The sequence below is a fragment of the Platalea leucorodia genome, assembly GCF_965183815.1.
Source record: "Platalea leucorodia genome assembly, chromosome: 4".
Taxonomy (NCBI): domain Eukaryota; kingdom Metazoa; phylum Chordata; class Aves; order Pelecaniformes; family Threskiornithidae; genus Platalea; species Platalea leucorodia.
In genome coordinates, this window is record NC_138826.1 from 118056663 (window position 1) to 118082408 (window position 25746).

At 38.5% G+C, this 25746-nt stretch overlaps 1 protein-coding gene across 1 annotated transcript in view; it reads right to left on the minus strand.

Annotated features, from left to right (window-relative positions):
* Window positions 1–15399: 15399 nt before the first annotated feature.
* SEMA3A (semaphorin 3A) overlaps window positions 15400–25746 on the minus strand; it is a gene marked incomplete at its 3' end in the record, with an annotated part of 171668 nt that continues 161321 nt past the window's right edge. The window contains exons 15-17 of the mRNA XM_082309095.1: window positions 22574–22641; window positions 16842–16984; window positions 15400–15855 (exon numbers count right to left, since the gene is read on the minus strand). Of these exons, the coding sequence (XP_082165221.1) occupies window positions 15400–15855; window positions 16842–16984; window positions 22574–22641 (667 nt within the window). The remainder of the gene's footprint in view (window positions 15856–16841; window positions 16985–22573; window positions 22642–25746) is intronic.

Consider the following 25746-nt stretch of genomic DNA (forward strand, 5'->3'; position numbering starts at 1 on the left):
TGATAATCAGTACAATTTTTAACGAAGACTTATCACAGCTGTCATCATAATTGGTTTCCCATGATGCTTATAAAAATAAAATGGATAATGATAGAAGAAGTATATTCCTATTTTTTGCATTGTTCTGCAGAGTTCAGCTGCACAACTGGTTTTCTCAGTCTTCGGTAAAAATATCTTTGAGACTTTTCTCATTTTGTATGACAACACTCAGCAATAGTTGGGTAGCTGTTGTGCTAAAGTAATTGATTATTAGACTAATCACTAGTATCTCAGTGTTGTCTGCTGCTTCTTTCCAGCTAACTGCCATATTGACCTGCTCTTTCTTGCTTTAGGCTCTAATCACACTTTTGGTACAGGTCATCTTCTTATTTGTGTATTGTATGATTAAACTTTGTAATTCATAAGCCTTTTTACAATCTTACAATATACACCATTAAATAAAAACTAGTACTGAATGCTACAGATCACTTTTAAATACCTCTTTAGGGACCATTGACTTTTTATTATCTAATATGCATACAGATTTTTTTTGTCATTTACAAATAAGGATTCTTATTGTCTAACTGGAATCCCTATGCAGAGGAATATTTGTATTTATTAGTCTGAGCTGCTTACCTGCAAAATACTTCTCAATGTGGAGGCATAGATTGTACCTTAGAGTCTTATATTCAAGAATTAGATTATTCACTTTGAAGCAGAAAAATTGTTGAACTACAACAAATGCTATTAATGTTAAAACAAGAACCAAACTATCATTTAATCTAAGCAGAAACACATAGAGAATATTAGACAGACAGAATGCAGTTAGCAAACTTCAAAAGCAATTAGATTTTGGAACTACCATGTGTGTGGCAGAAAACAATGCATGAGTGAATCTTCTACTGTAATTATTTACAAGAAGCAAACAGAGGGTGACTGTAAACTGAGAATTCAAGGACTGGCCCAGTACAAATATGAGGGGTGCCATTAAATGAAGTTAGCAGATAACAAGTTCAGAAAATGCAAAATACTGTATCATCCTTTACATAGTAGGTTAAAGATGTGAAACTACTCACAAAAAGTTATTATAGATGGTAATTTTTTTATAGATTCAAAGGAGGTTGCACAAGTTCATGGAACAGAGGATTGCATCAATAGAGGTGCTTAGAAACTACCTCTGGACCACGAGTTTCCTGGGCTGCACACTGTTGAAAGCTAAGAGATTATTCTGGGAATTATCACTATAGTTGCTTCTTTGTTATAGTCTTATGTGCACATTGAGTTTTGTCCAGTGTTGCAGACAGGTAGTTGGGCAAGATGGACTTCTGGTCTGACTCATCATACTTGTTCATATATGCTCTTATGTTATGAAGAATTAATAATGATTGATTGCATGTTCTCAGAGGGATTTTTTAAAGTACCTAAGAGATTTAAGAGAATAGATCTCCTTAAAGGGGTATGAAGCCTGTTCTTCAAGGGTAAAAAAAAAACCCTCTTAACAACTCTGAAATTTAGTTTAGCTAAGAAACTCCTATTTAGATGTTATCAGAAGTTAATCAAACTCCTGGATCTGCAAAATGTCAGTTTCATAACAAAATAAAAATTCTCATGAGAGTAGTATTATTTACTGACATTCTCTCAGCTACACATAGCAAAAGAGCATTCTTTCGTGTCATATTTGGGAAAACCTGCTTCTTATCTGAAAACGGAAACTCTGTAAGAACAAAATAGTTACTGAAAACAAGCAAAAAAAGGGATCAGAACATTTAGGCCCTGATGGAAAAGGATTTGGGTAAGGTCTAACCACAGTTTATGAACAGCGGGACTCTCAGTGGTTTTATTTCTTCTGAAATGTGAAGATACTTGTCTTCCTGAAGACTATTATGTTATGTATCAACTCAAAAATGGGATCTGCCCAACGGTACTGAGGAAACTGGCAGAAGTGCTCACCAAGCCACTTTCCATCATTTATCAGCAGCCCTGGCTAACTGGGGACATCCCAGTGGACTGGTGGTTAACAAATGTGGCACCCAATTACAGGAAGGGCCAGAAGGAGGATCTGGGAAACTACAGGACTGTCAGTTTGACCTCAGTGCCAGGGTAGGTTATGGAGCAGATCATCCTGAGCGCCATCACGTGCCACGTACAGGACAACCAGGTGATCAGTCCCAGTCAGCATGGGTTTATGAAAGGCAGGTCCTGCTTGACTAACCTGATCTCCTATGACAAGGTGACCCGCTTAGTGGATGAGGGAAAGGCTGTGGATGTTATCTACCTGGACTTTAGTAAATCCTTTGACACCGTTTCCCACAATATTCTCCTGGAGAAACTGGATGTTCATGGTTTGGACGAGTATACTCTTCACTGGGTAAAAAACTGGCTGAATGGCCGGGCCCAAAGAATTGCGGTGAATGGAGTTAAAACCAGTTGGCAGCCGGTCACAAGTGGTGTTCCCCAGGGCTCAGTACTGGGGCCAGTTCTGTTTAATACCTTTATCAATGATCTGGATGAGGGGATTGAATGCACCCTCAGTAAGTTTGCAGATGACACCAAGTTGGGTGGAAGTGTTGATCTGCTGGAGGGTAGGAAGGCTCTACAGAGGGACCTGGACAGGCTGGATTGATGGGCCAAGGCCAATTGCATGAGGTTCAACAAGGCTCAGTGCCGGGTCCTGCACTTGAGTCACAACAACCCCATGCAACGCTACAGGCTTGGGGAAGAGTGGCTGGGTAGCTGCCCAGCGGAAAAGGACCTGGGGGTGTTGGTTGACAGGTGTCTGAACATGAGCCAGCAGTGTGCCCAGGTGGCCAAGAGGGCCAATGGCATCCTGGCCTGTATCAAGAATAGTGTGGCCAGCAGGACCAGGGTGGTGATAGTGCCCCTGTACTCGGCACTGGTGAGGCCTCACCTCGAATACTGTGTTGAGTTTTGGGCCCCTCACTACAAGGACATTGAGATGCCAGAGTGTGTCCAGAGAAGGGCAATGAAGCTGGTGAAGGGTCTGGAGCACAAGTCTTATGAGGAGCGGCTGAGGGAGCTGGGGTTGTTTAGCCTGGAGAAAAGGAGGCTCAGGAGAGACTTTATCGCTCTGTACAACTACCTGAAAGGAGGTTGTAGCGAGGTGGGGGTTGGTCTCTTATCCCAAGTAACAAGTGATAGGACAAGAAGAAATGGCCTCAAGTTGCACCAGGGGAGGTTAAGGTTGGATATTAGGGAAAATTTCTTCAGTGAGAAGGTTGTCAGGCACTGGAAAAGGCTTCTGCCCACTTCCTTGGGCTTTAAGCTTATAAATTCGAAAGTGTGGGAACCTGCACTGTTTGGACATTGACATACACTTGTGGAATACAGATTCTAGAACACAGAATGACAGAATTGCTGAAGTTGGAAGAGACCTCTAGAGGTCATCTGCTCCAAGCTCCCTGCTCAAGCAGGCCACCTAGAACCAGTTGTCCAGGACCACGTCCAGACAACTCTTGAATATCTTCAAGGACGGAGACTCCACAACCTCTCTGGGCAACCTGTGCCAGTGCTCAGTCATCCCCCCAGCAAAAAAGTGTTTCCTGATGTTTAGGTGGAACTTCCTGTGTTTCGGTTTGTGCCCATTTCCTCTGGTCCTGTCACTGGGCACCACTGAAAACAGCCTGGCTCTGTCCTCTTTGCACCCTCCCTTCAGGTATTTATACACATTAATAAAAAGTCTCCCCGAGACTTGACTTCTCTAGCCTAAACGGCTAAACAGTCACAGCTCTCTCAGTCTTTCCTCATACGAGAAATGCTCCAGTCCCTTAATTATCTTCGTGGCCTTCATTGGACTCTCTCCAGTATGTCCATGCCTCTCTTGTACTGAGGAGTCCAGAACTGGACACAGTACTCCAAGTGTGACCTCACCAGTGATGAGTAGAGGGGAAAGGTTGCTTCCCTTAACCTGCTGGTAACATTCTTCCTAATGCAGCCCAGGATACCATTAGTCTTCTTTACTGCAAGAGCATATTGCTGGCTCATGGTCAACTTCGTGTCCACCAGGACCCCTGGGTCCTTTTCTGCCAAGCTGCGTTCTAGCTGGATGGCCCCCAACATATATAATGGAGTTGTTCTTCCCCAAGTGTAAGACTTTGCATTTCTCCATATTGAACTTCATGAGGTTTCTGTCAGCCCATTTCTCCAGCCTGTGGAGGTCAAGGTAGATTCCTTTCTCCAAGAACTGAAATCAGTATCCTGATAACCTTGAGGTCCACTCACGGCTTCCTCAACTCATTACTAATGGTCTCCTACCGTACTCCATTTTAGTTCTGCGCTCTCCCTACCCTCTTCTGGTAGGATTCACTAGACCCTTCTTTGATCCTCGAGTCAGCAAAATTCAGCTTTGTTTATGCCATTAAGAAACCATGAGTACAGGATGAAACAGGTAAATATATTCATACTTCATAAAAGTAATACAGAAATTTACCACATTATCCACAAAGATATCCAGTCAAGCATGAGGAAACTTCAGTTTACAGTACCTTGGCAATAACCTGCAAGCTAATAAATGTGGTACAGATTTATTTCAGCCCCCCAAAGCTCTATCATGATTATGTCTACCTCTAATTGAATGAGCAGCCCTGAGTGCTTCCAAACAACCTAACTTTCCTCATTCCTCAAGACAGAAGAGAGAAAACTGTCTTTGAAAACTTAAAGAATAAGGTATATCTTATAAGTAATGAGCACTAGGAACAAAGTTCCCCTGTGAGCAGGTTATCTCATTACTGCTGATTGAAGAACTGTTTACACTGTCCTCTGAGGCAGATAGTACTTCTTGTCTTGTGTAACATGGGACTGAATGACACACATGAATTTTGTAGGCCAGTATTGCAGTTTCTATATTAATCCATTCCTATAAAGCATCATTTCAGGAAACATGCTGAAAAAAGAAAACTCAGGCTCAAAACAGTTGGCTTAAAATTCAGGCTGAGCTCTTTTTATGATGTGAAAATGTCCTTCTTGGTAATACTAGAAGCTTATACCCCCTAGAGGTATGAAAAACTGACAGTTCTATTTAGCTTTCTTCTGCAAGTCTATTTCAAACATCAAGATCTACTGCAGAAATCTGGAGAGTCATTGTCTGGTGTTGAAAGTGCTGTCATTCACTTTTCAAGTGACAACAGATTGACACATAATTTCAGAGGTAGAAAAGAAATGTAAATGTTTGTGTAAAACAAATAGTGAGATGAAATTAATATTTCTTTCTGTTATACCTAAAAGTCAAACGCAAAATCAGGGCTAAAATATGTTCTGTGTATAGCAGCTTCGAGGTACTAGATATGCAACACTGCTTCTATGCTCCCTTCTACTCAGTGACTACCAAAACAGGTTTCCATACAGGGCCTGACCTTGTCTGAAAGCCTCAAGCCATTGCTTTTAGTGACTCATGGCAGGAAACGCAAATCCTGGCTTGATCCCATTCCACTGAAGATAATGGTGGAATTTCCAAGAGCTACGATGGAAGCAGATTTCGTTCATTTCTGAGAACTTTTTCTGATTTTTAGCAGTCCATTAAGTGTGTAATACTCAAATGAACTGGAAGAGCTCATTGCATGTGCACGTTACCCATTCACCCCTCAAGCAGAAAACTGGGTCTTTAGAGGTTACCAATAATTGTAACCACTTCTTATATTTATTATGAAAACATGACATTTTTTAAATTCTTTTAGCATTGTAGTTCTAATACTATTGTGATGACTTGGATAAATCCTTTTGGAGATCTCTGGTGTTGGGGTAAAATGCTAGTCCAAAGGAGTGACAGAGATAAAATATGGCAGACTTCATTCAGGATCATCTACGTGCTAGGAGTCACTGGAATACTAGATAACGCATCAGGGATGCAGCTCCTTGGCACTGCTAAATTAAGTTCCGCTTTGGGAAGGCAGTCTAAGGGGGGAAATACTAGGGACACTGCCTTGCCTTGGGAGAATGAATAAGTATTCCTCAATAGATCACATTACAGCCTTGTGATATATGTGCTGGTTCTACAGTGTAAACCTAACTGACCCAACTAGTCTAAGAGCCAAGGTTTAGCAGTTATACAGTCCATTTTATGGTCTTGATAAACATTTCTCTTCTTAGTGGTGGTTATTTTCAACTGGCTCACAAGGAACTCAAAAGTGTTCAATGCCTGTAATAGAAGTAACTTCATACTACTGATAAAATAGGAAATAATGTATTTAACTTTAAATACCTAGATTTGAAAATAAAACAAAAAAAAAAATTATAGAAGACAGTGACTTGAATAGAGACTGCCATTTTGTAATCTTATTTCCTATGAATATTAAAGTAATATTTTTTCATGTTTTCTCAATAAAAAGCATCCAGATATTATGTTCCAGTATTTCTGTTCACAGCCCACCCCCAAACTTTTTGGTGGCCATAGAAAGATTTATCATGATTTACATGGAGATTATATGCAAACTGCAATTTGTGAGGGCACCATACCTGGGAGTATCCCTGGAGCCTTATTTAAGGTTTAGCTTCTTCCAGATGCAAGAGCTACAAAAAAGGACTTAGCGTTAACAATAGTTCCAAATATTTGTAGAAATGCTTTTCTATCAGGCAAGAGTATGTACAATTGCCAACATATTGTTGAAGTACAGTGAATGCCAAACAGGAGAATTTCTAGGAGACAAAGAACCATTATTTGCTGAGCATGCATGTGTTCCACTCAGTGTCCAAATAAGATTTTTTTTCAGCTGCATTGTGTCAGCTATTTTGACATGCAACAGTGAACTTTTAACTATAAATACTCTATTTCTTCTACATTCAACCATTTCTCCCCCTCCAGCTAGTGAAGATCACAGAGATGTGAATGTGTGAATACGTGAATATGTGAAATATTTATCATAGTTTGAAGCCCTGTTATATTCAATTGCATTACACTGGCATTGAACTGTTCAGCTTTCATAAATAATGTTTTGAGCCATAGTGAATAGCACAAGGATTGATATTCATACCTTTCAGTACCCTGACTGTTTGATAGATTCCAGTCAATAAAAAAGGTGGTGGAGCACACAGCTTTATTTATTTGGGTGAGGATCTAGCTAAGTATATTGATTAGCATTAGAAACAAAAAATACAACTTGTTGATTTCTAGAAGCATTGGCATGTTTATAAAGGTCGTGTGTGCACATAGTTGATTAATAAAGGGAAATACAGTGAAAAATTCCACAGTGCTCTAACAGACCTAGATCAATTGCATCCTAAATTTCAATTACTGCAGAACAAAAAGATCACTTCTCCTTAACTATCTAGTATGCAAAACAGCACAAGCAATCTTTTTCATCTGTACTGGACATGGGACAGCTATTAATCTGGGGTAAGAGTTGAGCCTACATTATCTTTACATAGAACAGCAATTAAAAAACAACTTACATGAAGAGACTCAGGCATGATGCAAGAAAACATTCTACTCTAGCAAGTACTGTAGGAACAGCAACGTCTGCATAAGTCAAGAATAATTATACAAGAATGTGCTTAAGCGGATGTCTGGTTCAGGACCTCTGATGAGCATGCAGATGTTTCAAAACTAAACACAAAGTCCAGTGAGGTGGGAAGCTTTTAATTATGCTCACTGAGCTTTACTCAGCTCCTAACTTCTTTGCAGTACAGTCACTAAAACAACCACATGACATGGCTAAAGTTGTACTTTTTTGGGCGTTTGTTTTCAAAACTGAATTCATCATATTTTAGTAATTTTGTTTTACGAACTGTAAAATTATTTGTCAATTCAAAGCTGATATTTAAAACCTTTAACCTGTATGAATTACCTTAGACAAAACTATAAAGCCCTAAAAATGGGGCTTTGTAATAGAAGTGCTGACAAAACCCTAATGAAAAGAGCACCAGTGGCCCTACTATAATAATAAAATAACAAACAGAAGAGGAAAGTTAAGCCTTCTTTGGAGGAACTTGCACAGTCTGTCTGTTTGTTCTGGTTTATTGAGCTATTCAATGTGGTATTGTTCAGTGAAAGCAGAACATTATAGGAATGCATTTTTTCTATGTAGTGCTACAAACCAAGAAAAAGTGACACGTGAAACTAAAGGGCCTAAGGGACTGGTCATTGCAAAACATAGCTGAAATGTCTGCATTTCTTTTGTCTGCTCTTTTCCTCTCTTGCCCCCAGCTATAGCAAGAAATGAGAAGTTCAAATCGAGTCATATTTGATATTTACTTGATATACTGGATCTAGCAGAATTACCATGTCTATCCTTTTTCCATGCAGAAATATATATCTCTATTTGCCTCTGCATAAACAATCATAATTCATGCTAACACACTTACAAGAAAAGATGACCATGAAACTCCCACATAAATGAGTATAATGCATTTGTATGAAGCATAAAAGTAATACAGACTGCAGGGTTCCCCCGTGTTGAAAGCTGTAAAGAGCAGTTTTGTTCCCAGGGTAGACCATCAGATTTAATTTGCCCCAGGCTGTAAGGTGGAATGTCCTGAGAAAGTGTCAGGACTGCATGTGAAACAAGATTCATCCTTCAAAACCTGCTCAAAGTGCCTCAGACATAGCTCAGTGGTACGTGTTAGTGTATTGGCAGACATGGCAGGCTCACACATGGAATGAAGGCCTAGCTGTTTTTTTTCATGAAGTCTTCTTTGCTCAAAAAAAAAGGATTATAATCCTGTGCACATTCTTAGTAACTGTTTAGGTGCATATTCTACCTTTCTTTTCAGCATCAACTAAACTGGATCAATTAAACTAAAACAGACTTGTGTTTTTGGGGCACGGTTGGTTATTGTAGACTTTCAGAAGGCAGAGAACGATCTCTAAATCTGGAAGACAAATAAACTCAGATGACCAAGAGCAATTCAGGAAGGACTGTTTGAGCCTCTTTAGCTGCAAACACCAGGCTCCAGCTCACGGCCAGAGAGCCTTGTAGCAGTATAGAGCAGTATGGAGCAGGACCTCCCTCACACCTAAAATTTGTTGAGGGTTCTTATATTTTAGCCTTCACCACCACATTATTGTCTGTATTGCTTGCTAAGACCTACTGCCTCAAAGGGCCAGTCTGACATAGCCCCACTTTCTTGAGTCTCCATAGAGGAAACACGAGACTTATGTTTACTGACTCACTATTAGCACCTGGGTCCTTTCACACCCCTGGTGCTCTCCCCACCCTGCCCATGGCCCAGGACCCCATTCCAGCTCCTGGGCCCATTAGTCTCTGCCCCAGTGAGGCTGTAGAATGCCATCTCCAGTCCCACCACAGCCCTGCTCATGGGCCCCGCCAAGCCAGGTCCACCTATGGGCTGACGTTCAGTCCCCATCGCCAGGAGGGTGCCTGAAGCCAAGGGCTGGGGCTGCCCTGGCTGTCCCCCAGCCTGCCCTGCTCCTGGCTGGGGCGATGGACCCTGGCTGCCAGTCCTGCCCTGCCTCCCCCGGGAGACCACACTGCCCCCAGCTCAGGGAGCTGCCATCCCTCGCAATTCCCTGAGACATCTTGCGTTGAACCTCATAGTTCAACTACAATATGAAGACATGCTTTTTACTGCCCACCAAGGCCTGATTTTGTCCCTGTTGATGAGAACAGAATATTTTTAGGTCTAATAATACTAACAGATGTGGCAAGAGTAGGGTGCATGATAGTTTGACTGGAGCGCCTGGACACAGAGCAGCTTGGAGAGGGCTAGTCATCAGAAATGGGGTTCCCCATGTGTATTGAAGAAGACATTAGCCTTCAACAAGGCTAGAAACTATATAATGACCTTTCTGGGTTAATACTGAGACAAGAGGAGCCCTGTTTCCTAAAGGAGTAAAAAACAACTATGAAAGAAAGGGAAGTTGCTTTCTTAACCTAAGTGAAAGTTTTTCAGTGTGGAAATTGCTTCACTAGAGCTTTGGGATTTAGCTCAGATCATCCTGAAGTTCTCCAAAATGTCAACCTTTGTTAAATTCCAGGACAAAAAAGTCCCAAACAAAGCTTGTTCTTACAGTTTCTAGTTTTCCTATGAAACTCCTCCAACCTTTCACTTGAGTATTTATGGGCAGCAAAGAAGCTGGCTGGTTCACTAATACTCTGATCTACTTGTATCCTGTTACTGAGCATTCTGGGGAGAATAGTCCTTTTGTTTTAGGCTTTGGAAAAAAATCATCATAACTTTGCCTCCCATTAAATGTATGTTTGATGGGGAGCTCAGTGAATGTGACCTGTAAGGAAACAGAATAGTGTGTTTCAGTCTTTACAAAGGAAACATTTATAACAATTTATAGCTGAGGCCGCCAAATGTGTTCTTCAGAGATGCACTAGAATTACATGTACTCAAAAACTTTAGGGAAAAGGGGATTTAATCTCAGTGAAAGCTGGCAGTATAAATGTGTGTGTGTGTGTATATATATAACTATATGCATATATAGGTATGAATAAACAAGCATTAAAATCCAAATGTTTCTTCTTTCTTCCTGCTCAATGTTAATGAAGGTTGTGCTTAGGCATTGACATTCCTGGCAATATAGCAAAGTAGTAACAGAGGACAATCGGTTTAGCTGTGCTCTGCAGGGCGTTCTAGCAAAGGACACAGCGTGGCTACATCCAGAAACCAGGGTCATCCTTTGTGAGTATTTATAATCCCTGCACTGGACAGACAAAGAAAATTTTACTCTGGTCTTTCAGTTAGTGGATTCACTGCTTGCCACATCCATTCTGTCCCTGTTGTATTTGCAGACATCTTTTGTATCCCACTGAGTTGCCTGGCTGTTGCTGAGGGCTTATTTTCATCTTCAGAAGACAATAGTAAACATAAAGTATCCTTACAACATCCTGTTGAAGTGGACGCTCTCTATCCTTGCTTTACAGGAAGGAACACAGGCAAAGCTGAATGGATTAGTGATGATTAAGTACTACTGGTTGATTCTTCAATTCTGTATGTGCTGAGTGCAAATAATGATACTTTCTTTTCTCTGCTTCTTGTCTGGTATATTTAAACTCCATGCTTTCCAGGGCAGCATTTGTCTCATTAGCTCTTTGCACAATGCTTAGTGCTGTGGCGTATTACTTTTAGGTAGAGCCCCTAGACACTTCCAAACAGCTGCTATATTTACCTGAGGATTCAAGGGTATGTCGATAACAGACAGAACCTGATTTATTCTACTTGCTGTCTGTGTAAGCCAGTTTCCAAAAGCAAGCAGTATAGCTGTACTAAGCCATTAGCATCGGACAGAGTGAATTTCATCAGGTACAGCAACTTACTAGCATTCGCATGGCTTCCAGGCTGATTCACAGTTTGGTTCATGGGCAGAGTGGGGATGTGTGTATGTGTGGCTTTATCTGCACAAGCCCATGCAGTTGTGCCAAAAGATAGGCTGAAGATAAGTTTGTAGCTTTCATTTCAGGCATTATTAGTTTGTAGTCTTTACAAAGAAACTATAAACACCACTAATAAAAATAGCAACCCTTCTGGCCTAGTAAACAGAGCTCATATACGTTAAGAGCATTATATTGGCAACAATGCACTCCATATGCTCATGAAGGTTACAGGGCACATTTCCATGTAAACAGTCAAGACAGTGAACTTCAAATATTTGGAAGAAATGTTTATTTAACAACTGAATACATGCTAAAAGAAATAATTTACAGCAGCAGTTTCATTACATTTTTTTCTCTCCAGTTTTCTAGTTCCCATCTGAATTGAAGTGATAAATACAGAAGTAGAATTATTTACTACCCAGTGAGGAATGCGCTTAAAGAATAAGTGCATAACTTCGGCACTGTTATAGCAAATAAAACACCTTATCACCTGTGTGGCAATATCTTGCATTTTAGTATTATGCTGAACACATCGAAATGGAGTACCTCTAGATAACAGTACTTTACACTGTACCTCCTTATCTAGTCAAAAATATTTACATCTCTTTTGGCTAATGTGTAGGTAGCAAAAACTGAACTATTAAACACATACCATTGATATTCACTAAATAATACATAAAAAGGATCAGTAAATGCGCATTCACATGCATTTAATTTAATTTTATTTTTTTACATAGTGACTTTATTGGGTCATGAAGATTTAACTCTGTTCTGCAAAGATGCACATTTTCTCAGTTTGATGCTATAGTTTAACATAACCAAACAGTTTTTAGGAGCCATTGAACAAATTCCCGTCTTCAGTGATCCATGCAAGTGAAAAGTGTAGATGAGTAAGAATAAGATTCAATGCATTTTTGTTCCTTGCAAATGGATATCTTAAATCAATGGATATTTCTAGTTATAAATGAAATCCTTTATTTCTCTCCAGCTTAAACACAACTTTTTACTTACTTTTTCTAAAGTCTGTAACTAGAGGTTTAGAGGGTTTTATTGACGATTTACAGAAATACCATTTTTACCTTTATCTTCAAACCTTGTTGCTTTAAACAATAATGACACAAACGGGGATATGAATTTTACTGAAGCTGCAGGGCATCTTTCTATACATGAATTCATTACGGCCTGTGTTTTTCTTTGAAAAAAGTTCATTTCATGTAAGTATGAAATGCTGTTTTAACTTGACCATAATATGAACCTGAAAGTCAAAAATTTCCACTGCCGGCTTGATCTTCTGCCCTCTTATTTATATAAGCAAATACAAAGACATAAACAAGACTACTCATGCCAGTGAGGATTGGATTGAAGTTTGTCAGATCTGATCATATCAATTGTCCAATTAGACTGCCAGGTTACGGTAAAAACATTGCAACTTCTGCAATTTTGTTCCCACAGATTGTCTTTCTCTGTACAGAAAAACATATCTTAGAATCCTGACTTAATTTAATGTGTTTCTTCTTCAGGGGCGGTGAAAGAGTTTGGTTTTGGTTTGATTTTTTGCAGCAAGTTGCTATAGAACCAGTTGCTATGAGCATGGTAGAGAAAAAAGTTAGATAGCAATTCCATTAATATGTAAAAAAGGAAACAAAGTCATTTAGGATCTATTGAAATCAATCTGTATTTTTCCCACTGAATTCTCTGAGGTTGATTTTAAAACTGTTTCCTTTTGTAACGAAGAAGATTCTAATGACTCGATGGTACACGGTAGCCCTACACAAAAGGCTAAAGAGTGTTCTGTGGTTACAATTAAATAATTCAGCTGACAACAATGCTCCAAAATTAATCATGAGCTGAGCTGAAAAATTAATACTTCTGTACAGGAAAGCACATAGTTGAACCTATGTTTTAATTCATCCCTATTCAGCACATCATGAAAGCATGGGAATTTAATGGCATATTAAAGTTCACAGGAGTCAAGTTAAACATGGGAGAGACTTAAAGTTGCTTTAAAACTAAATTCCCAAGTGCTTTCCTAAATCATGGCCTTACAGCCTTGTCCTGGACTATTCAATGAATATTTTGCTAAAGAATTACATGACAAAAAGTCTTGAAAGTTCATCCCCTGCAAAGGATTCAAAGGGGACTAAAGTGACTGGGCCGTTAGTGAAATCCAATTGCTATGGAGGCAAGAAGCCAAGGCTTCACTAATCAGAAGGATACTTGAATTAGTGAGTAGCAAGGAGACTAGGACATATTGTGAGAGATGCTGTCACAGCAGTTGTGTTATATTGTATCTGATAAGGCTGATAGTGTAGTGATTGATAAATTAAATAAACGAGTGAATAACAACAAAACAGATCAGTCATCAATAAAGACACACTTTTATATAAAAGCTCCTTTAGCAAACTAAGGACTTTGTTCTAGTAATTTTCCCCACAATGACATTACTTGAAATTATGTCATTTACGGACTCTACCAAGATAAAATATGGGAGGCTGGAGAAAGATGACCTCAAAAGAACTGGACACCATAGAACTGGGGACCAAAGGCACATCTGTGCTGAGGTGAATAAATCCACTACTTATAACCCTAAACTGACACTTATGGTGCAAGTACATTGTCTGTTTTACCCTGTTGCTCTCCTGTGTATAGAATAAGACAGAAGCACAGGACCAAATTATCTGTTAGTATAAACTAGTCTTAAGCTGAACTTCACCAATTTACTACTGCAGCAGACTTCACCCACAGATAAAACTGTCCCTTAGATCTTAAAACAGAGAGCTGGCTTTGAGGTTACTATTTAAGTGGCCTAGTGCTGGTTCTTTGCATTTGGGTGATCTGGCCCACAGAAAGAATGGAGCACTGAGAATCAGTAGTGTGGACATATTTCTACCACTGAGCTGGGAACAAAACTCCTTAAACTGAACGTGAGCTTTGCTCATGGATATATGACAGTCTATGAGCCACAGTATTTAAATATTAGCATTCACAAATATTTACGAACCAAGAAAGCAAGAGTGTAATTAGTAGAGGGTATTTTAATGCTATTTACTTTTTTTAATTAAAAAAAATATACAACTGAAAATCAATGCTCTCCTCTTCGTTGGTTCAATCTATAGCAAGGTATTATACAAGTTGAATCATTTCAAATACCATACTTAGAAAAAAAGAATGCAGAAGACTTCCATGCTATACAGCGACTTTCATGTTAAAATAGCTTAGTTTTAAAATTGTTTTGAAATTACATGTCATATAGATTACTGAGAGGGGAGGAGGTTAACTGCAGTGTGACTAGCTCCCCTGGAAGATTTTCCAAACAAGAGAGTAATGCAGCTCATAACTGGAAGTTGTCTTTTTTTCCTCTAAACCAATAATTAGAAAGTACAATATTTCTAAGACAAAAAGTCTAATCTATTTTAGAAAAGAGTTAATGTTTGCTGCATATTTTTCATGGTACATTTAAATTATAGTTTTAATAAAATACATCTTTAGATCAAAGCTGAAAGAAGTCATCAGTAGTAGGCCAGTGTACTCCACATTTTTTGTTCTTCCAGATGATGGATGGCTTATGTTGTTCAGATTTCCGCAAACAATCTCATTCAGTATTGTTTTTTCCTCTTCTAGTATACATAAACAGGAGAACTGGTAGACAAAACAAGAACAAAATCCTTGTGTCCAATCACGCGTTTAGACGTTCATCAGCTTAATGAGTTCATGCAGTTTTATATATAAGTCTAGAAATGGTAGTGCTGCTGCTGAAAGGTGGGTTTTGTTTTTCTTTTCTTTAAGATGACAGCATGAAATACAGCATTTTGTTTATATCTCAGGCAAAAGAGAAAGCAAAACTTGCCTGCTGAACACTTGCAGAACTTTTTGAGCAGTAAGCTAGGTCCAGGTGAGTTATCATCCTTGAAACTCTGGTCTTTCTGGTTTTAGAAGCAGAGCAGAGAGGAAGGACTTACTAGGAAAGTTATAAATGGATTTTATTTAAACCTGGTGGAAATTGTTTGAACTTTCCACTCTTGTAAACATCCACATAATGCCATGAAAAAGTTCATGAATATTGCATTTTTTTCCAGTTATCTGTCTATATAAGTTTCTACTTGGATGAGGTTCCTAGAGGTAATGTAGCTCAGACACTCCGTGGTGCCCTCTCAAATTCATGGGTCCTCCTGTTCCTACCTTTTTTATTCTCTTGTAGGTGCTTCCACTTATTTGTATTCACCTGCGCATTGGCAGGCCTTTGCCGGCGTTGTTTGCGGTCTCTTTTCCAAACCTGCTCACAGAACTCATCCATTGAGTTGAGATTGGGGTGATTGATTAACTGCATGAAGTCTCTATACCAGATCTTTTGACTGGGGGTCATGCTATTGGTAGCATCCTTGGTCTTGGAGGCATCACCATCTTCTTCTTTATGGAGCAGCTCTTCCAGGTGGTCAGTATCAATTACTTCCAGGGTCACTTTGAGCAAAGTTTGCATGAAGCCGTGCTCCACAGCATGACAAAAATAAATACCAGAGTCTCTCCGTTGAAGGCTTCGTAGCAACAGGCCCTGTTCTGTTCGGATCATGCGATCATCCACTTTTATCTGTATTGGAAAAAATTGGTAATTTCAATAGTTATCTTTCATATATGTGCAAAACTATCCTCTAACCATACTAGTTCCTTAGTACTGCTCCTTTCAGCTGGTAAAACTTGGCTGAAAATTGCCAAAACCATAAACTGTAACTAAGTACTTAGTACATGCTTTAAAAAAAATGCTTCAGAGTAGTTGGGGTATATTTACAAATACTTCAATGTAACAAACAAGTTTTTGTTTCCTAGCTTGATCTCCCTACCTATCAGAGTAGATTATTCTCTTAAGATATGTATGACCTAGCTTGATAGTAACATGATTTCAGAACCAGGGTGAGTAATAACATAAGAATGTTGGTGACAAGAGAAGGAGGAAAATAAAGTATCAGCTTAGTGTAATGCTAGCAGGGAAAGTCAGTGTTTTTGCCTCTATGAGTATTGCTTTTGATGAAAAAAAGTACAAGTTTTCATACCCTTGTGTCCACTACAGTTCCCAGTTCTTCATTTTCTCTCTGTCTCATCTGCAGTAAAGTCTTAGAGCATGCAGTACATAGGAAATACTTCCGTTAGACCATGTTTCAGATGAACAGTATAACTAGATGAGTGCAGTTAGACTTTTTTCAGAGGCAGTTTTAAGGTCTTTGTAACATTTAAGTTCAATATAATCCTTGTATGATGCTTTAGGTGGCACTTATATAGCGTGCTGCCTTTTTGTCTTTCTGAGCTATCTAAAGGAAAACCACTGTGTTTTGCAGGGGGTCTGACCAGGGAGAGGATATGAATGTTTTCTGATGTAACAGCCTGTGAAACCTATTAGAGAGCTTACGGAATTTTATGGCAGTAAGAGTAAGAATATGGTGAAGAACAACAGAAATTATAAGATTCCAGAGAAATTCTGCTAAACTAAAATATAGATGGATGTTATTCTGGGAAGGACTCAGTTTCAAGTATATCTTCATAGAGAAGACTAGTTGCATTTCTTAATTTTTTCTACTGTACCTCTTCTTTGCGGTCATCATTTTGCTTCTGGAATTGCCAGTAGACTACAGCACGCTGAGATTTTGGACTGCACTCAAGAAAAGTGCTGCTATTCTCTACTCCATAGATAATCTTTTCCTCCAGGGTCTGACCACTTGGATTATCTGTAAAGAAAGAAAAAGAACAAAAAAAGAATTAAATTACCAGGAGAGAAAAATCTGAATTGCTAAGTGAATTTGTTTGTTTAGAAATTGGGCTCCCTTAAGGTGTTCAAAGATAAAAACCTTAAAAGAAAAAATTCCCCATATCAGTATGCCATTTGGAAAATCTCCATCGACATCTCTATCTTTGTAAGGGTTCCTGATAGTTTTTTTTTTTATTATTATTATTGTATTTTAAATCTTAACAGCTGTTAACATCTCAATATGTGAAGTTAATGAATTTCATTGTGAAATTTTGTGTAAGCCTCATTACTATTCATCAAGGAAAACATCTAGGACATGACAAGAATTTTTAATAGCCAACTGTATACAGTGAGAAAACTCAGGGTGTAGTTGCAGAATGTCTGTAATGATGCCTCCTGGGCTCCATGATCGTAATACTTTAGAGCAAAGTAATAAAACATGAGGCTATTTAAAAGTAGTATAATGTGTTTAGATTATATGGCACTGCAGTTTGCTGAAGCTGTTAATGACCAGGAATAATGTTTTTGAGGAAACAATCTTCAATTAATCATTTCCTCTCATACTGATATAATTTATGGAAATGTAATAAGGTTAATAAACCAGACATTATGGGAGGGGAAAAAGAAAGTTAAATAAATTACTTCCTTTTGTAACAACAGTGTTTCAAGATATTCATCAACTTGCTGGAAATATCACATAGCTATAGGACTTATATAGCATTTGATTCTTCTCCAATACCGCAGAGGCTGTAAGGCATCATATTTCAACTCTCCACCTTAGCTCTTTAAAATGCTGTTATGGACTTAAGTGGCAACAGTACAATAATCCTGGAAAGTAGATGGGGAGGAAGGGATTGCTAAGCTATTTAACACTGTGTTGATCTCATGGGGTCTCCTGTCTCTTTGCCATTATTTGTCATTCCTTCCATTTTCCACTTTTGATCTTTAGCACTGGCAATCTTTAAGGAACTTCTTTTGATATGTTTTAAAAGGAAAATGATGTCTATCTAATTAAAATCCTCTCAGAGAAATCCTTTGTCAAGTTTTGTTTGCTTTCACAGTGACCTTATGATATTGGCCATGTTGTTTAGCAAACACGGGCTGTTTGCTAGATGACTGAGCCAAAGATGAAAATAAAATTGAGCTCCTGGTTTATGTTGATACAGCTACAGCAATAATATGTCTTTCCATAATGACTTGCAGCCCTGAGAGAGGATGGGAGAAGGGATGAGGGACAGAATAGGAACTGGTGCTTGCCCAGTTCTCAGTAAGGAAACATCAAATGGCCTATCAACACTAAACAAATAGGGAATGGGTTAGCTTGCTTTCCTCTGCTGGATTGTGAACCTTTCCAGCAAGTAAGTGGGGTGCTATATAAACAACTAAGTGAAACAACTTTTAAGACATCTCTCAGAAACCACATCCCTATGAAGAATGCCAGTGCAGCTTTGGGCCAGGAAGATGGGGAGCAATGGAGGAATGAATTAGAAAGCAAAGCAGCAAGAGAAGGGTAAGACAGCTGGAAGAGAATGTAGCCAAGGGTACCAGTGGTAAGGTCTGAGGTGGAACATGGGTGAATTTGTGTCAATGAAACAGAGGAACTGGAAGTATGTGAAGAAATTAACTGAATATAAATAGAAGTGATAAGATAAAGATTGGAAACAGAAATGATTGGCTGATAACTCATGGGTCCAGATTCAACATTGTGAATGGCTGACTGATGTCCTGACTCTTCTGTTTCAAGCTAGGTACTCTAGGAACAGAATTCACATGGCTGAGCAGGCAGCCAAAGATCCTCGCATAGTCAATGAGAGGCAGTTTGATATCTGAACTGGGATCCACAACAGATAACACATGTAGGGCTGCAGCATAAGATGTTCAGTAGGAAATGTCCCCTTTTATAGCCTGGGACATATACGTTACTGCTCCAGCAATATGTTTCTGTGAAACAGAGATTTACAGGCTTCCAGAATAAAGAATGGAAATGCAGGGATTTCACCCTAGGATGCAAGCTGTATTTCAATTCCTCTCTCCCAGGCTCTATGAACTCTGAATCATGGTTACAGAATGGCCCAACTTCAACAAGATCAATCCGGTAGTTTGGGTGCTTGTATTGGAAGTAGAGCTATCAAGTCAATCTCCTAAGCCTCAGTGGACTTTGTGTCCTCTTCTCTCACATCCTAAACAGTTTAATTAAACAGCAGGTTACTCATTAGTTGGCTTGCAGCACCACTTGAGTATATTTTCCTGAACACAGCATAGTCCAAGTGAATTATAAAGGAGCAGAGCACATGTAACACTGGTCTCACTAGATCCAAAGAGATGGTCTTCTAGATTCTAAGTATCAGTACAAAAGACTAAAATAGATATTTCTTTGGCAAAGGTCCTACTGCCCATGAGCAGCAGTATATTTTTAAGTATATAGAGAAGTTTCTGCTGGAAAACTTAGGTACCTAGGATATCCTTAGTATCTAAGAAGCTAGTCACAAGTTTTCATGGAAGTTACCTTGAAGGTGGGTACTCTGACACCATTTCAAACTTCTGAGTGTTTTCTTGGATCTGGTCCACGGTATTCTAGTGTGTTAGAGATCACCATGGAAAGTGGCAGAAGCCCCCTTTAAATTTCCTCACAGCTCCAGAAAATATAGTATGGGTGACAGTCATGCAATGAGAGAGGAAAGATTTAAGAGATCTTTCAAATTCTGTTTCCATGATTTAAGGGAGCAGAAATGTCTATAGACAGGGTCCAGAAATGTCTATAGAGTTCATGTAATATTGAGCACGTGGAGTGCAAAAAAGTAAGCAGAGTGATGGAATAATCACAGGATGAGAGTGCAGCTCTGGGACTGAGGGAGAAGCTGAAGAGACTAGAAGGAAGAATGAAAGTCTGGGAAGTTCAGAAGAGCAGCTGGAGGAATTAGAAAACTATAGAAGTCATGAAGTTGGTTATGAAATTCAACCCAAAATCCTGTCTGAGAGCTGTAATTCCCAAAATGAGCCCAACAGCAGTATCAGTTTACTACCCTGATAAATATCCTTTAACTACATAATTTCTGACATAACCGAAGAAGTATGAAAGGTACTAAGTACTTATACCATGATTGTTTTGCAGGTGAATGAGTCTCACTATACAGTTAAATTCAGAGTGATTCTTTGAGCTTCCCCTGAGATAAATCACCTAAAAGAAAGGTGTCTCCTCTTCTACAAATTCTTCAAAAACAGAACTTGATTAATATCTTGATAGCACTAGTATGTTACGCTTAAAAAAAAAAAATAAAATTGTTCTTTAGCTGACACAAAGGTGATCATGCTTTTAGATTTAAACACTAATGTCTGGCCGAACACCTGTACAGCTAAGGATCCTCAGCTCCCTCTAATGTTGTTATGTAGTCATTTTATACTACTTCTTATACATTTGCACAAAAGGGCAACTGAAAGAGCTACCTAAACCTTATTAAAAGCATTATTGCTTCAGACTGATATCAAAGTAAGTTTATGCAATGTCTTTAAAAGTGAGATATACATTAAGAGATTGTTGTTTTTTCTTGTTTCTGCTGGTTCACATGGAGAATCAACTGGCAGTTACTGCAAAGGAATGTGTAGACAAGTAGTAAATGATTGCTGGAGCTTAGTTTTGGCTATAGACAAACCCAATTCTTCATCTGTTGTCCAGGAAACTACTAGTCATAACCAAGGAAAAAACTCAGAATAAGTTGGCATAAGAAGTTTATGGGCCATGCAGCTGTCTGTCCAATGCTTGATCATGTGTAAATGACAAGTAAATATAGGAAAATTTTACAAATTTACAACTCAGAAATAATTTAGAGAAAATTTCACTCAAAAACAATCTAAAACATTCATTAACTAAAGCATTTTGACAGTGCCTCCTTAAAGTCTAGGACCTAGAACAGCATTCCCTCAGTATTTTTTGTATGTTACTGGTTCTTCTAATCACTCTGTCTTCATTGCACTATTAAATAAAATTTTCAGTGATATCTTGTCTCATACCTGCTCTGCCCATTTTGACAAAGCTGTATTAAAGCTCCTTGTGATCAGGTGGACAGAAGATGTCTTTTCAGGCAAATATGCTTACCACATATGGGAAGATATAAAAAACAATATGTTTTGAAATAATTTTCTTAAGATAAAGAACAGACCTACAGTTGTATAAAGCACAGCTAGCAAGGGCAAGAGAACGTTAAAAAAACTGGACATGTGGTAGCCCAGATCATAATTTTATTCATGAGTAAAACGTCCAGAGAGTAAAAAGGTAAAGCTAAGACATGCTTCTGCCGGCAATAAAATCCATGTTTAGTGCCTGGTGAAATTTTCCTATTGGGGAACTGAAAATGTCATCTCACCCCAATATATGGATGGTCTCATCTGCACTGTATAAGCATTACTAGATATCATGCAACTGGAAATTTGTGAACTTTCTACTAGTCCACATTGACTAGTTCAAATCTAATCTAGTTGTACATTCATGAGTTCTCAAAATGTGACAACTACATATTGATCATAGTCTATTCATGCACTTTTCCAAACCCTTTTCCCCTCTGAGTAGCTTGGCCTGAGTTTGATGTTCAAGAAGTAAAAAGAAAAGCTATGGTACTGTTAGCTGTGAGTTTCAAATGATTAAAAGGAAGGCAGAGAAAACTATTACTGAAATGTACTGGTGGTGAATTATAGCTGACACAAGAGTACAAATTTGGACTATTTATCATTCTTGCTATTACAAGGACTGGAAGGATGTGAGAGTTTTGAGGTATGTCCATTTTCAGCCATCTCTTCTTTATTTTTCCCAGAAATCTGTACAGTGGTTTAACTGTTATAGATGTACCACAAACATGAGTAATCATTTTTTTCCAGCAGAGGGAAGTATTGCCTAAGTGTTCTCTTCACTTACAGCAAAATGGACATTTTTCATTTTCTGAGTGAAGATCTTCTGAAGAGTTTAGCAACCAATTAGTAACTGTGAGAAGTTTTATCAGCCAAACAATTCAAGAAAGGAAGATCTGGTCAATACACTGTGAAAATTAAACAACGAACAAAAAACAAAACCAAAAGACGTCAAAGAATATCCATGCTGAAAGCACCCAGGACAGGCCTACTGCAAGGAACATCCTGATCTTAAGGGCTGCTAGCGTGGCACCTACAACACAGATCATTCTATACTTAGCCAAGGTAGTTAATTATGTGTTTGGTTATCATCCTATGCAAACTATATGAAGCAACATGTACATACTTCTTGCTGTTCTGAAGGAGATATGACTCTTTTCTGACATAATATGGCTAGCCTGACGGTATGGTATTATCAGGTGAGAGAAGTAGAAAAATTAAAATTCTTGAAACTGTCAACTTGAGGAAAAACAAAAAAACCCCAATCCTTAGTGTCTGATCCAGGACATTGTAAGCAATCTAAATTGGGATAATGATGTATTTTATTCATCTTTTGCAGATGTTCAAGACAATTTCACCAACAAATCATTCATGTGCTTCCTACTCTACTCGTGCACAGTCTGTAAATTACATACCAATTAGTTGTACTTCAGTCATACCCATAACTCACCATGATGCTGCAGGTCTGAGCAGTGGGTAAGTGGGTCTCCATTTCGGATGTCTTGTCGTCTAGTACGTCTGCAAATATCATATTTGAAAACTGTTAGTCACCTTCTCAGTGGTCAACATTCACATTTGCCATGACTGAAGAGCAACAAATGGAACATATATATAATTACATAGGTCACAAGTGCGCCTAAACAACACTAGGAAGGAAATCATATTATTACTACTATATTCTATACATTATCACAGTTTGTAGAATCAGCCTTTACTCTTACAGGTAAAGTCTTCAGAAACTGGTAAATACATACCTCTTGCACTGAGCCTATGAAGTTTATTTTAACTGTGTTGGCAATATTGATCACAGACAAATTCATTACTTGATTCATAGATACAGGGACTGCTAAGGGATCAAAGTATATAGAGTACAGTTTCACATGCATCAAAGAACATGAAGAAGTTGCAGCTTTTCTGCAAGTACAGAATACTTTAAGTATCATGGCATCTTTTCGATAAATAAAATATTAGGATGGATGGCTTTGAAAGAATGTCAAATGCTGTTTTTCCTACAAAATCTAAATTAAAATACATAGGTAACTTCAGCCACTACAGACCTCACCCAAACATATTGATCTGTGCTAAAAAATATTGTATTTCACAGAAGAGAGCTTTTAAATACAGTTTTATTTTGCATTTGCTGTTGTCTCTTTGTCTGCTCCTATTTTTATTTAAATAGCTGTGACACAAAATTCAACTGAGACAGAAAAAAGCGTTTCATACAAAAAAAAAAAAAAAGAAAAAAGAACAAGGCAAACAAAGATGTGTTTCAAGTGTGAGCACTTTGCTTTAGGAATCGGAGAAAGCCTGAGGGCTTGCAAAATTAGAAGAGAACAAAGAGGATTAGGCTGCTGAACAATGCTGTGATTTCAGATTATGGCATCCAGCAAAGGATATGCAAAAGTCAAGTAGCCTTGTAAAAAGCACTGTTGGTCACTCCCTTGTGACAACAGCCCACATTTTTAAAAAGCCATTGTTCTGCAGTACAGAGAGCATCTCTCTTCTGTTCACTAGCCCTGTTTGCAGACTCTCACTAACAGCCCAGCATCAGCACATACTAAGAGTTCTCACATAGGCACCATCAACTGCACAGCTGGCTCCTCTTGGCTGAAAGATTTTAACCATATTTTTTTTCCACTGAAAACTACTGAAATGTTAAACCTGAAATTAGTTATGTGAAGTATAGCAACAGTTTTGGGTTTTTTTTTGGTGGGGGGTAAGTCAGAATATGCATTTTTTTAATATTTTTCTGAATAAAAACTTCTTTAAAATTATGAATTAAGACATCTTAGCATGCTTTAGTAAGAAAGAAACTTCTGTTAGTTGATATATGATTCAAAACATGTACTAATCCTAATTTCAGATATCATCTTCATATTACTCATTACCAATGAATAAAAGTACACCCAAGACATAAGGAACCATAAAATTTTGTTATTCCTTTCTAAATGTTGAAACGCAGCATATTTATAGGATACTGTTTGTAGAAAAGAAGTCTGTAGAAAGTCTCATATTACTGTCAATGGAATTTGGATGAGATGTTTAGTTTGAAACTCAGGAAAATGTTGCACATATCACCATTGTATCAACACGGTGATTTATGAAATATGAACCAGAACACATCTGCATGGGGTAATGTTAAGTGGTCACACTACAGGAGCTCTGAACTGTCATTTGGACTTGTAAAATACACAAAGAAAGAAAAGTAAATTAAAATCATGGCTCATAAAAGCTCCTTTTCAAAAAAGAAGAAAAAAAACCAAAACAAAACCAAACCCCAAACCCAACTACTAGTAAAGCATCTGTGCAATTGCCTCAGGACTCAAATTTCCCAATGTTTCTGGAGCCTAAAATTACAAGGATTCATTATTAGGAAAATGTTGACATTTCAGCTGTTTCCAGCAATGCTGATTTTGTCATAGATGCATTCAAAGCTGGCTTGAGGCAGTGGGTACAGCAGGTACCAGGCAAACAGGATCCCCTCCCCCAGTAATACAGACCTTTATTCTGCTGCTGCTGCTGCCAAGGGAAAAATGAGGGGAAGTAAGGGGGGACAGTGGCTTTTTCTGAATGCATTGTCAGTATCCCAGTCTCCCAGGTCTTTTTCGTTCATAGTGGCCTCAAGAAGAGTAAATCCTGCACCTCAAGGTTTTCCTGTAGCTGTGCAACCCAGTTTAGTCCCAGTAACTCTGCCCCTTAATCCCTGTAAAAAGAGGTCCCAGTCCCTTTACCCCTGATGGCAATACTGAGATCAGTCTGCTGTTTAATAAGTTGGAGAGACAGATAAAGAAAAGACAAAAAGCCTTATTTCTTCCATCAGTGTAAGCAGATGAATGACAGGATGATGTGCTCTATGGGTCTTGAGATGGGCTGGGAGTAAGAATGGGTGCTAGTGAATGCTGAGAAAGGATGAGGTTCAGGGGTAAAGAGATTCTGGACCTTACTATCTGCTTCAACTCAGAGGCAGTACTCAACCACACCGACTTCTAACCCTTAAAACTTTCAGATCAGGTTAATCTCTCAGACTCTCCTTGAAAACCTCACTGTTCCCTCTCCTCTCTTTCCTCTTCCTCCTACAGAGAAACTGCCGTGCTCTCACCGCAAATTTGAATTTAGCCCATGCAGCTGAGAAAATTTGATCAGTTCTTCTTTTGGGATGGGTTCAGTTTCTCCTTTTTAATTCTTTTCTAAAGAATTTCACAAAAAGCTTGTCTCAGATTAACTTTGTTTCCTGGTGCAAAATAGAACCTGATGTTCCACAAGCAGCTTTTTCTTTTGTCATCAGTATTTGTTTAGGATACATTGTAATGCAAACCTTGAAATTTTAATCCTCTCCATCTGAAAAGTCTGTGACAAAAATGCTACTTTCCACTCTTTACCACATTTCACCTCCTGCAACAACCAATCCAAATCTGGAATTTGGAATCCCTACATTCTCAACTAAGTATTTGCTACTAATTTTAAATTAAAGAGAAAAGCTCCTTATGCATATAAACCCTTGGACTCCTTGTTTCTTTAAATGTGTGAGATGTTTGGCATATTTCATTTAATGTGAGCACTTTTTTATCATTTTAGTCAATGTATCATGAGAATCTCAACACTACACCAATATCTGTTCTTATT